This window comes from Crocuta crocuta, unplaced genomic scaffold (genome assembly GCF_008692635.1).
Source record: "Crocuta crocuta isolate KB4526 unplaced genomic scaffold, BGI_CrCroc_1.0 scaffold75, whole genome shotgun sequence".
Lineage (NCBI taxonomy): Eukaryota > Metazoa > Chordata > Mammalia > Carnivora > Hyaenidae > Crocuta > Crocuta crocuta.
The window spans coordinates 400,347-414,298 of record NW_027530350.1 but is presented as its reverse complement, the minus strand read 5'-3'; the positions used below and the strand labels follow the sequence as shown (position 1 = coordinate 414,298).

Here is a 13,952-nt window from a genome sequence, read left to right as displayed (position 1 = left end):
TCTGCTTTTACTTTTCAAAAGGCTTATCAGTTTGTAATAAACTTTGTATTGTAATTTTAACAAGGCTTTTCAAAAGTTAAAGCTTAGATATTTGTGAATAGTAAAATAATAAAGGTAACATTTGGACCCTTGTCAAGTACTCTCACATCCCTTTTTTAATCATATAATCTGGAGATCATCATAATAAACTAAGGATTATTGGACCAACCATAGCTAAAAATCTTCATTGGCTTGAAGAAAAAGGGAAGAAACACCTAAATCAACAGATTTTAAGCTGTTTTTAGCCCACAGATGCATTTGAAAATCATGTGAAACCTATACGTCCCAGAGGCACGGAATTTGGCGTTTCAGTAGTTTAGCAGTCCCTTGAACTCCACTGATCAGCTTGGATGGTTTGCTGATTCCTGTTGAACTCCACTGATCAGCTTGAATGGTTTGCTAATTCCTGTTGCTAAATTGATCTTTAAAAGCACTGGACATCTAAAATTATTTTTTCCAGGAAATTGATAGGTAGTTGCCTTTTTCAGTTCAAAGATGAATTTATATTTTTAATATTTCAGACTGTATAAAGCAATAACTATTAATTTCCTAGAATAAAACAAAGCAGAAATTAAAGTACTAATGAAGCTGAGACGATAATATGAATGTAATTGCATAACACTAATGAAAAGTCAACATTATTAAATCGGAGCTGTTTGCGATCATTAAGCTTTTGCTTTACTTTCATTACATACACACTTGGGCAGGTTGCTTCATTTCTCCATGGTTTCCTCATTTGTCAAGTGCAGATAATGACATGTCTACCTGTGGTGAAAGTTAAAGAAGTTAATATATGTGGAGTGCCCAGAATAGCGTCTGGTACATAGTGCTGTGAAGGAGCATTTGCGGTCATTATCACTATTATTAGTGCTATTCCCACCACTGCTGCTGCTACTAATTACATTAACTTCCAAAAAATTCTCCTTAATTATATGTAAAACTCTTAGAAACTTTGAAATCAGACCTCACATGTATGGCATACAACCAATGCATACATATTCTACAACCTTAGCCCTTTTAGGCTTTGTATGTACCTATTCCAGTGTACAACCAACTCTGTAACTAGACTATACGGACCTTAAAGGTCCCTGTCGCAGCATATAATCCAATACAGGCATACTTTATAACCCTCTTGACAGATGGCCACTCACTTTCTTTTTTTTTTTTAATATTGTATTTTTTTTAAGTAATCTCCACACCCAACATGGGGCTTGACCTCAAGATCAAGAGTCCCAAGCTCTACCAACTGAGCCAGCCAGACGCCCCACCACTCGTTTTCAATACATCCCATTCTTAACATCAGCTCTCAGTTGTGAGAAAGTTTTTCTCTATATTCAGCTTTAGATTTTCTTCTTAAATTTCTACCCATGATCACACTAATTAATGAAGTTTTATGTGTGATAATGTTAATAGTAACAACTGCTGGTTTTTTGTGGTGCTTTATGGATAGTTTAAATGCAATTTCATATGTATTAGCTCACAGTATTGAAGATAACTCTGCCACGTGGCAGACCTTGAAAACAGCTTTCATGGCATCATATCCTCTTCCCACACCTTATACCTTCTTTTCTATATTATCTCCTAATTCTTTTACCAATTTTTAACTTGATTCAAATGTTTTTGTTTTTCTGGTTGCACTCAATTGGTCAGTATGATGCCTCGTTTTGAACACAATCCTCCAGATAATAGCACACTGATTGCCTTATACTACAATTCTGTACAATTTTAATTTGATAAGGATTACCCAAGAGTTCTTCTTGGCATGAAGTATTATATAGCAATGCTATATAAACCTGTTCTCCTCCTATTTTGTGCAAGTGATTTTTTAAAACTAATTATAATAGTTTATGCTCATCCCTATGAACTTTTTATCTTTTCAATTTGGATCCTGTCAAAATCTTTGGAAGCTTGATTGTATCATCTCAGATTTACTTCATCTAGAATTTAATGAGCTGACTTGTATGTTTTCATCCTTTAACAAAGTTGATTTAAGCAGGTCTGAAAATGGCATCCTTACAGTATGTTGCTTGATAATTTTCCCTAAGATAAGGTATGGCTTTCTTTGGATGATTGATTTTTCAGCACTCACTGTTAAAATGGTAGCTGGTTTTAAAATGGTAACTGATTTTCCAACCAGCTACCATCCCACCTTACTATATTCTCATGGACTGAACACTTCCTCTGTAGCCTGCAAAGAAGAAAACTGAAACATACGGGTATGCAGCTCTAGAGATTGATATTGAAATAGACATCCGTTTATACAAGTCTTTAATGTTGCAATATTTGATTTTATTTTCTAGCTAGTAATCCAATTAAGTGGGAGTCAGTAGCAATAGAAATATTTCTGTATTAAATAATCATTATTTTTTGAAAAGCATTCATTATATTATTAAATTATGCAAGAATTCATATGCCTGATGTGTACAGTATGATATGTTAATATGATCAATGAGATGTTATGTTTAAGAAAAAACATGAAACAGTAATTTAGTTATCTGCAATGTGACATCAATCTCAGTTACTAGGATGCTGTCTGCTTTTTATCAGAGATGGATATCAAAAGATTAGCCCCAGGTCTCACATCTGTACAAAAAAAAGTGAGCTGTTTTGCTACTTTTCTGTAGTACAGCTGGACTGTTTTTGAAGAGACAGAAGAGAGTGTAAGATTGATATGTTTATTTTGTAATTAGTCTTAGGGAGAGTAAAGATAATTAAATTTTCAAGTATTTTTAAATTGAATTTGAGGATTGCTGGGTTTTTTTTTTTAAACACCTGCCAATAGCTCCTAATTGAGTTAGATACTATTTACTCTCCATTAAAAATTGCCCCAGTTTACACAGAATTAAATCTCTTTTTTTGTTGCTTACTGTGAGAATAATTGTGGTTATAACTTTTTAAATGTATTGAGCATTTACAAGAATATGATAGAACTGTTCTGGGCAAATCATTGTTGTGAATATATAACTAATTGAGAAGTGCAGGAAACATAAGTTGGTTTCATTTGAAAAAACATATCATTTTCCTTTCATGTATAGAAGACAATGTTAACTCATGTTTCGTATATTGGCTCTAGTAACTACATTCATTAATTTTGATCATTTGCTCAACATTTATGACAAAAACATTGCATTGGTAGTATACATTATAACACATATGTTCCATTTTCAAAAATCATCAGGCTTCAAAATTGCTTTTTATATATATATAAAAAATTTTTATATATATATATAATTTATTGTCAAGTTAGCTAACATACAGTGTATACACAGTGTGCTCTTGGTTTTGGGGGTAGATTCCCATGATTCATTATTTACATAAAACACTATGCATTGGTCACATTCAAATTATGAGTATTACTGAGCTTTAATTATGGTAGGCATCTATTTTCTACTGATCTCCATCTGTTTGAAATGAGACATCAAGACTTGTGGCAGAATCCCTCCATTCAGTAAATCTCAAGAAAGTGAAAACAATGGGAAAAGAATAGGTAAACACAGTGTAATATTTTCAGCTCTGCTCATTGATTTAAACATGCATTAAACTATTTTATGTCCTGAATTTATCAGGACTTGCTTACCTTTATCACTTTACCGTTATCTTTTTTACAATTGGGACTTTTTGCCAACAGTTAAAACCGCACCTGCACCTCGGTCTCCAGATGGCCGGGCAAGTCGTTCCCAAACTGACTCTGGCCCTGGTCCAGCTGTGGCAACCAGCAAAGAAAACCTCCCTGTGCTCAACACCAGAATAATCTGCCCAGGTAGTATAGATTCCAAAACACGACGTATTTTTAAGTATTTCTGTGAAAATGTATTAAGTATTCATTTCCATGAACTGTAGAAATGTGTTCTTAAAGATAAATACCCCTTTGAGAGAATGTTCTTAACACTGTTATCAACCAGACTCCGGATCCTTAGACGTGTGTGTGTGTGTAAGAATTGCCTTGGAAGTATTAAAATACATGTTTTAAGGCCCTGCCCTGAGAAATTTTAATTGAGTACTTCTAGAATAGAGCCCAGGAATCTGCATTTATTAAGCAACTTGCATAAATCGGATCTATATTCTACTACCTCTTAAGTATCTCCACAGTTTTCCTCTTAGTTATAAGCCACAGATGTCTCTGTAGTCATTTTTAGACTAGTAATATTGCTTCACTTTGGAACATCTGAGGCGTCTATACCAGCTCTGATGAGGTGAATTTACCTCGGAATTCAGTTAGTGCTGGTGAAAACCGAAGAACTTGTACAGCAGGGAAAGAGGAAAATATAGATGTCTCAGGTGTTTCCTCCCATTCCAGTTGTGTGACTTAGTGAGAACTCTCAAGATTAATTCCAGAGTAGGTTGGATCCCCAGTTACACCCTTAAAATCAGTGTCTCCTACATGCTCGTTTAAAAGGTAAATTGCAATTCAAAAATAATAATAGTTGAAGACTTTATTATCCCACTCTCAGTAGTGGATAGAACAAGTAGACAGAGGTCAACAAGGAAATAGAAGAATTGAAAAACAAACAAATAGACCTAACAGATGTCTTCAGTACACTCCACATAACAGCCACAGAATACACATCCTTGTCTAGTGCATATGGAACATTCTCCAGAATAGACCCATATATTAGGCCCTAAAACAATTTTCAATAAATTTAGAGAGATTGAAATGTTATACAAAGGATGATCTTTGACCACGATGGAATGAAATTAGACATCCATAACAGAAGGAAATTTTGGGAAGGTACAAATATGTAGAAATATGTGGGTTAAAGAAAAAAAATCATAAGAGAAATTTTAAAATCCTTTGATATGAATGAAAACAAAAATATGCCATACCAAAACTTACTTGATGCAGCTAAAGAAGTGTTTAGAGGGAAATTTATAGCTATAACTGCCTCTACTAAAGAGGTAAACATAACTCTTCACCTTAATAAACTGAAGAAGAGCAGACATACCAAAAGCCATCAGTAGGAAGGAAATAATAAATATTGGAATGGAAATAAATGACAAAGAGAATAGAAAACAATACAGAAAATTAATGATACCAAAAGTTGGTTCTGTGAACAGTTTAACAAAATTGACAGATCTTTAGCTAGAGTGACCAAGGAAATAAGATTTGAATTACTGAAATCAGGAATAAAAGAGGAAACACATCACTAACAAGCTTACAAAATTGATTGGGTTATAAGGGGAAGCTATCAATATTACATGCCAACAAATTAGATAACTTCAATGAAACGGACAAACTCCTAGAAACATGCAAGCTACTAAAACTGATTCAAGAATAGAAAATCCAACTATACCTATAACAAAACTTCCTACAAAGAAAAGGCCAGGTCCAAATTACTTCAATTTGGAATTCTGCCAAGCATTTAAAGAATTAATATCAACAGTTCACAAACTCTTCCAAAAACTAAAAGAGGAAGGAACACTTTCCACCTCATTCTTTGAGGCCAGTGTTACACTGGTACCAAACCAAAGATGTTCAAGTCACTGATCATCAGGGAAATGCAAATTAAAAACCATAATGAGCTGTCATCTCACACCACTCAGGATGGCTATTGTTAAAAAAAATAATTAAAAGACAAGTGTTGGGGAGGATGTGGGGTGCCTGGTGGCTCATTAGGTTAAATGTCCAGCTCTTGATCTCAGCTCAGGTCATGATCTCACAGTTTGTGGGATCGAGCCCTGTATTGGGCTCTGCAGTGATAGCGTGGAGGGTGCCTGGGATTCTTTCCCTTGCTCTCTCTGCCTGCCCCTCTCTCTCTCAAAATAAATTTAAAAAAAATTTTTTTTTAAATGTTCAGAAATTGGAACCCTAGTCTACTTCTGGTCAGAATGCAAAATGGTCTGTCTGCTGTGGCAAATAGTATGGAGGTTACTCAAAAAAACTAAAATAAGACTACCATACGATCCAGCAATCCCACTCTTGGAATTTATCAAAAGAATTGAAATCTGAATTTTAAAGAGATATTAGCACTCCCATGTTTATTGCAGCGCTATTCACAAGACATGAAAGCAACCTAAATGTCCATTGAGTGATGAATGGATAAAGAAAACATGGTATATACATACAATGGAGTATTGTTCAGCTTTAAAAAAAAAAAATGCGCAATCTGTCATAATGTGAATGAACCTGGAAGAAATTATGCTAAGTGAAATAAATCGGTCACAATATAACAAGTACTACCTGATTTCACGTCTATGAAGTATCTAAAATAGTCAAAATCATAAAATCCAAGAGTGGAACGGTGGTTGCCAAAAGCTAGACGTAGGAGGAATGGGGAGCTGCCAGTCAACATGCATAAAGTTTCAGTTAAGCAAGGTAAATTCTAGAAATCTGCTTCCAACATTGTACCTGGAGTTAACAATACTGCCTCATACACTTAAAACTTTGTTAAGAGGGTAGGTCTCGTAGTAAGTATTCTTACCACAATAATATAAAGTAAAAAGTTAAGAACACCTGGGTGGCTCAGTCTGTTAAGCGTCCAACTATTGATTTCAACTCAGGTCATGATCTCACAGCTGTAGAATCAAGCCCTGCATCGGGCTCCATGCTGAGTTTGCGATTCACTTTCCCTCTGCCCCTCCCCCATTTACACATGTGCGCTCGCTCTCTCGCTCTCTCTCAAAAACAAAAAAAATTAGAAAAAAAGTTAAACAAAACAAAAAAAACTGTTCCTAAGTCCTGGGCTCACCTGACTGAGACATTCTCCTTTTCTGATGGTTCACTGGTAAGGCCTCATCTTTGGTCTTTAATGATCTTCAAATAAATTAATTTTACATTTTGCTCAGCTTTTCAACTTGCCCTCAAAGTGAGGAGGGGTAATTGGTCTGATGAACTAATAATCTGCCATCATCAAAATGGTACATTGATTTTTAGTTTTTGCAAATTCTGGGTTGTTGTGGCATTCCATGAAACTTTCTCCTCTCCTAAATCAAAAAGGATGAATGAAAAGGAAAAAAGAAAAGACAATCCATAGAATAAAAGAAAATATTTGTAAACAGTGTATGTGGTAAGGGACTAGTATGCAAAATTTAGAAAGAGCTCTTAAAATTCAACAATAAAAAGACAAGTACTTCAGTTTAAAAATGGGCAAAGGATCTGAGTTGACACTTTTGCAAAAAGATCTACAAGTGGCCAATAAGCACATGAAAAGATGCTCATCATCATTAATCATCCGGGTAATGCAAACCCAAACCACTACGAGACACCACTTCACTTCACTTGGATGGCTGTGATCCAAGAAGACAGATAACTGGCAAGGACATGGAAAAGTTGGAACTTTTATACTTTGCTGGTGAGCATAGGAAATGGTGCAACCATTTTGAAAAACAGGTTGGACTAAAATGCAGCGGACTATTATCCAGCCATTAAAAAGAAAAAACACTGGAGTGCTTGGCTGGCTCAGTCAGTGGAGCGTGCGACTCTTCATCTCAGGGTTGTGAGCTTGAGCCCCACACCGGGTGTAGAGATTACTTAAAAATAAAATTCTTGAAAAATAAAGAACAAAGCCCTGATACATGGTGCAATATGAATACCTCTGAAAACGTTATGCCCAGTGAAAGAAGCTTGACACAAAAAGCCACATATTATACAATTACATTTATATAAAATGTCCAGAGTAGTCAAGTCTAGAGAGAACGGAGGTTAGTGATTTCCAGAGTCTGAGGATGTGAGGAATGGAGAGCAAGGAAAATGACTACTAACAGGCATGGGGTGTTTTTGTAGAGTAATAAAAAGTGTTCTAAATTAGATGGTATTGATCATTGCTCAACTTTGTGTAATTATGCACTTACTTAAAAGGTGAATTTTATGGTACGTGAATTATATCTCAGTGAAATATTAAAGTAGATAAATCCAGAAGCCATGTTTGATTCTGGAAAGACCTTCATGTCTGGAGGTTATATCTCTGTTCAAACCTGAAATCATGAGATGACGTTTCTGGCTGAAGCTACAAACATGGCTGACCTTAAAACATTTTATAAAATATCATCCTTTTCTGTGGGGCAGCTGGAGTCTGATTCTTCGCCTCTCAAAATGAGTTTTATTCCTCACCAGAATGGTGACTTTGTTCATTTTATTTACTTATTTACATATAAAAGAAACGATAATAACTATGTCATAGCATATTAAAAACTATGAAATTAAATGACCGAATAAAATTCATCTTGATTATTTGATAACCAGCTACACTTTGTAACTGAAATAATGAATTCTTATCTTCTGAGAAGAACATACTGCTAGGGAAAGAAATGTTTACTAAAGAAAGGACTAATTTCCTGGTGTTTCTCATTTCCCTGACATATTTTTCTTCACTATTCTTTCCTTTTTGTTTGTTTGTTCCCGTAGGCCCTTATTATTTTGTCTTCTTTGCAGAGTTTAATGCTTCTAGCCTCAATATTGGGTTGGGTAGATCATAAAATTGATTAGCTTTGAATATCATAACTACTTAGTAGAATGCTAACTACTTGTTGAAATAAATTTGAAGTTTTACATATTTAGAAGTTAAGATAAATGCTGCTTTTTTTTACACTGAATACTGTATTCTTCTGAAGTTCATAAATACCTGTGTTCCATATTTTTATACTTAACTGTTGTTACCAACACTGAGTTTTCAACTAGTAGATGTTAATATTAAAAAAAAATTTTTTTAATGTTTATTTTTGAGAGAGAGAGAGAGAGAGAAACAGAGTGCAAGCAGGGAACAAGCAGAGAGAGAGGGAGACACAGAATCTAGAGCAGGCTCCAGGCTCTTGAGCTGTCAGCACAGAGCCCAGCATGGGGCTGGAACTCATGAACCACAAGATCATGACCTGAGCCAAAGTCGGGCGCTTAACTGACTGAGCCACCCAGGCGCCCCTATCTGTTAATATTTTTAAGTGAATATTATTATCTATGCTTTCAAAGCATGGAAATGGTAATACCTTGACATTCTTGGTAATTTAGCCTTAATTGCAAATTTGTTACAGACTTACCACCTTATTTGCTTAACATAGGAGGTAATATTTACTTGTTGGTGTTATAGAATCACTAGAATGGTAAATGAGAAACTGTCACAGAGAGACTCAATTATTTGAGTCTTCATCAGCTGCATTTTTATGACATTTTTTATTCTAAGTGTAATTATCAATGTTGTTAGTTTTGAATAATGAGAAGAGCAGACATTTAAAATCACGTTTGGGAGCAAGATATCTGAGATTAAGCCTGAAAACAATGCACTGGCTCTTTCTCTGTCTTTTTTCTTAACGCGATCCTGTGTGTATTTATTTTTCTGGCCAGGTTTAAGAGCAGGATTAGCTGCCTCAATTGCTGGGAGTTCTATTATCAACAAAATGTTACTAGCAAATATTGATCCTTTTGGTGCAACGCCTTTTATTGACCCAGATCCAGATTCCGTGTAAGAAAAATACTTTTGTAAATATCTCATTTTGGCTTTTCTTGTTTTTACTTTATACAAATGGTAACACTGTCAATGCATTACAAGAAACATTGTTCGCCACACAAAAAGGGTCATGAGAAAGTTTCAAGAGATGATAATGATGAGTACATTGATGCATTTGAAACACAGTGGTTTTCAGGATTTGTTCTGGAGGTAGATTCTGTCCAGCCCATTTCCCTATGGCAAAATGAGGCACACCTGTAGTCACTTTTCCCTGCAATATTGTATTATTTATTTCAGGAAGCATCTGGCCCACACTGATCTCTTCCCTTCTTAAAAGTACAGGGTTCTTTTGTTTTTGTTTTTGTTTTTGGCAGTTCAGTATGAACTTTTACTTCCATATTTAATTTTGTACTTATATCTCATTTCTCTAATGACATCTCTCAAAGACTTCACCATATTGTTTTAATTTAAAGTCATGTTATTTGACATGTAGTTTGTCCATCAATAAGAGTACAGTGGAGAAGACTTAATAATGATCAAGAAAGGAACATTGGCACCTGACTGCCAGCCCCTCCCACTTGTATATGTAGTGAAGGGTTCAAGTGGGAAGTAAAAGAACCAAGGTTTTATTACAAATAATAGATAGTGCTTTGCCCACTATCCCTTTTATCACATGTACCAAAAATTACACATATGTACTGGGGTTGTACACATGGCATATAAACAGGAAATAATTCCTGCTAATTTACTCTCTTCTGTAAGGAATGGAAGCTTAAATGGTGTTACGCGCTGTTTTGTGTGCCAATTGTAATTGTGATGAATCTGAAATTGACTTTTATGTACTTTTCCATATTATCACAGAGATGGATATTCAGAAAAATGTGTCATGAACAATTACTTTGGGATTGGATTAGATGCAAAAATTTCATTAGAATTTAATAATAAGAGAGAGGAGCACCCTGAAAAATGCAGGTAATTTTGGGTAATAGTAATAATGTTATTACAGGAAGGCAATTTCACTTTAATTTCATTTATTACCACTTTTGCTCGCTCTGCCTTTAAAGAGCGAACAAATAATAGCTATTGAATTGTCTACCAATGTTTATTTTCAGGAGCCGAACTAAAAATTTGATGTGGTATGGAGTCCTTGGAACCCGGGAGTTATTACAGAGGTCGTACAAGAATTTAGAACAGAGGGTTCAACTTGAGGTAAGTTCATCTTGAAGTAAAGATATTTCAGGTTATTTTACTTAGAAAAATAATTTCATTTGGGGAGCTCATTTGGCCTCAATTCCTCTTCGAGTGTTTAAACACTCAATGGAAGTGATTACCAACTTTATACTAAGGGAGGAATAGACACTGGATATGAACGACACACTTAATTATCATTCTCATTCACTCCTGAAATTTAGATGCTATGTGGAGTCACGTTAGCCTGTGAGAAGGTGCAGCTATGAGAGTGCATTTATAGGAGAGCATTTGTAACAGATTCTCACAGATTTTCTCATTTAAGTTTACAAATGTTGACCCAATTCTATAATGGCCTGAAGTGTAACAAATCCCTGGAAAAAACATTTATAGTAAATAGACTCTTTTAATTCAAATGTATATTTGTTCCAATTATTTCTAACAATAGTAAACTAAAAAGAGATTTTGAGCATTTAAATTTTTCAGTAGTTTTTGATTTAAATAGGAAATTAAGGACAGCAAAAGTTATTTAGTCTTCTCCAAGAAGAGGAAAAAGAAGGTTGGAGACATGGCTCTGAAAAGCCTACTAACTTCTGTGAAATTTTTTTCTTTCACCCTTGATCCAGGGCTCATAGTTTATACCGGTATGCATGTCTTTCCTATCTTGTGTCTTTTTATAAGCAGATATTTTAAATTAAGTTATAGCCTACATACAAAAAAGTCTGCAGATCTTAAGTCTACAGCTTATTGGATTAAAGAGCACATTTTTTATTTTAGGTGTTATCTTAATACTGGAATGAGCACTGGCTCATTCATTATCAACTAAATGCTTTCATAAAGATAAATCTGTTATACCTTCCACTCTAGAACACAATCACATGATCAGCTCGTTTGATTTATCACCACTTGTGAAATTAAGATGGATATCACTGACATTTTTTCCATCTCCTTTAGGCTGGTGATATGATTTAAACGGCTTCTTCTAAAGCACACAGAGATACCTGTTCAATTTGTTGGATTCAGAAAAAGTTCATTATTCTACTAAATACTTAATGTCTGTTCATTTTAAGAAATACACAGTTGGGCAATAGCTGTGTACATGATTGGCCCTAGGTACTGGGATAGAGTATAGAACTTTGAATTTGTTTTTATAAAAAAAGAAAAGAAAGTGTAAAAAATATGTATAGGAGTATAATCAAAATATTCTCAGTTATTTAAAATGGTTGAAAATGGATTGGAATTGGATTTTCATTTGTTCTAAGGACTGGGGACGATTTTGATTTGGTATTAGAATGCAAGTTTTATAAAGTTATTTTAATTATTTTTTATTGAAAGAATTATTTAATGAAAATATAGCACCTATTTTAAGTATGACATCTGCAAGCTCTTCTCTTTTAAGATGAAAGATTGAGAATTTACTTACATGTCATGTATAATAATTCACCAGCCATATGATACTTGTTCCCTATTTAAGTAGTAATTTAGTTTTCATTTTTGTGATTAATTAGAAGACAGAGTGAGTATGGGATACTTCCTGACATGCATGGTTTTTCTCTCCTTGGTTTTGGTTCTGACTACTTGAGAAATCAGCTTGAGTTTTGGCCAGCCACCAGTTAGTGACAGAGGACCAGCCCAGTATGAGGAGTTCCGAGACGGGCGAGATGAGGTGGCTAGGACCCAGAAGCCCTCACTCAACTTGCTTCCAAAAGGATGCTTATAATAAGCACAAAGATGACCATAATACGAGGAAAAATACAAGTGACTTAAAAAAGAAAACTCAAGAAAAGTACTGCCTGATTTGGGCAGAAAGAGGTTTACATTTTTAAGTTTGTTTTTCTGTAACCTTATAGAAAGGTAATTTACACCTTAAATTTTTTTTTAGTTAAAAAAAAAATAAGATAAAGGTAATGCGTAGGAATATATTTACAGGAGAGCAAACATTACCAACACCCTTCCCTCCATCATCCTTTGCCTTTGGCCTTCTAGTGGCTTCCCAACTAGTGATTTTGCTCTTTTTATCTAACTTGTAAGCTTTTTACCTTACAGTGTGATGGGCAGTATATTCCTCTCCCCAGTCTGCAAGGAATAGCAGTATTGAACATTCCCAGCTATGCCGGAGGCACTAACTTTTGGGGTGGAACTAAAGAAGATGATGTAAGTATCTCCTTGCACCTTCTAAATTCTAGAGGCTGCCCACATTCCGTGGGTCATGGCCCATTCGTGCATCTCCAAAGCCAACAAAGGCACGTTGAGTCTCACATTGCATCATTCTGATCTCCTGTACTGCCCTTGTCTTCCCCTTTTAATGACTTTTGGGATTACACCAAGCCCACTACATCATCCAGAGTGATCTCTCCTTCTCAACGTCCCCCCTGGTAATCACACCTGCAAAGCCTGTTTGACCACATAAAGTAACATTCACTACTTCCGCAGATTAGAACGTGGACATTTTTAGGGTAGAAAGGGAGATGTTATTCTGCCTACCAAAATACCTTTCTGTCTTTTTAACTTTCAACATTTATGTGTCCATTACTTTATTTTTAGAAATGCTAAGAGAGCTCATTTGTCCATTAACATTTAGGTCTATGTTTGTCCTGTTTTTAGACTTTCGGTCAAAAAAGAAAAAAATGCAGCTTAACAATGTAACATATAATAATGAAAACACTGTGACAACTATAAAATTTACATTAGCTGTGAATTTTTTGTCAGCCTGTAACTACTCTTCCATTCTTCAATATCTTGATGGGAAGAAATCAACAAGATAAAGATAAATAAAGCTAATGACACCTCCTAGGTAATAAGTGTTCTGAGAGCTCCACATTCATTTCAGACAAACACAATTTTTATCTAAATTTTACCAATGAAGAAACTGACACAAAGTTCACACAGGAAGTAGCAGAGACAGGATTTAAAACCACACGGTGTGCTCACAAAAATAAGAAATTGGGGTNTAAATTTTACCAATGAAGAAACTGACACAAAGTTCACACAGGAAGTAGCAGAGACAGGATTTAAAACCACACAGTGTGCTCACAAAAATAAGAAATTGGGGTGCCTGGGTGGTTCAGTCAGTTAGGCCTCTGACTTCAGCTCAGGTCATGATCTCATGGTTCGTGGGTTCGAGCCCCACATTGGGCTCTGTGCTGACTGCCAGCTCAGAGCCTGGAGCCTGTTTTGGATTCTGTGTCTCCCTCTCTGACCCTCCCCTGCCCACTCTGTCTTACTCTCTCTCTCTCAGAAATAAATAAAAACCTTTAAAAGTTAAAAAAAAAAAAAAAGAACATACCAAGTGAACTGGGTATTTTAGGTTTCCTGAAATTACATGCATCATTTTATCAGGACATCTGAGTT

The 13,952-nt window shown here is 35.1% G+C and overlaps 1 protein-coding gene across 3 annotated transcripts in view; it reads left to right on the top strand.

Annotated features, from left to right (window-relative positions):
- Window positions 1-13,952, top strand: part of DGKH (diacylglycerol kinase eta) — a 98,803-nt gene that overhangs the window by 54,417 nt on the left and 30,434 nt on the right. For all 3 annotated transcript variants that reach the window (XM_077765667.1, XM_077765666.1, XM_077765665.1), the window contains 5 exons: window positions 3,668-3,799; window positions 9,311-9,428; window positions 10,275-10,385; window positions 10,526-10,622; window positions 12,648-12,755. In XM_077765667.1, coding sequence (XP_077621793.1) covers window positions 3,668-3,799; window positions 9,311-9,428; window positions 10,275-10,385; window positions 10,526-10,622; window positions 12,648-12,755 — 566 coding nt within the window. The remainder of the gene's footprint in view (window positions 1-3,667; window positions 3,800-9,310; window positions 9,429-10,274; window positions 10,386-10,525; window positions 10,623-12,647; window positions 12,756-13,952) is intronic.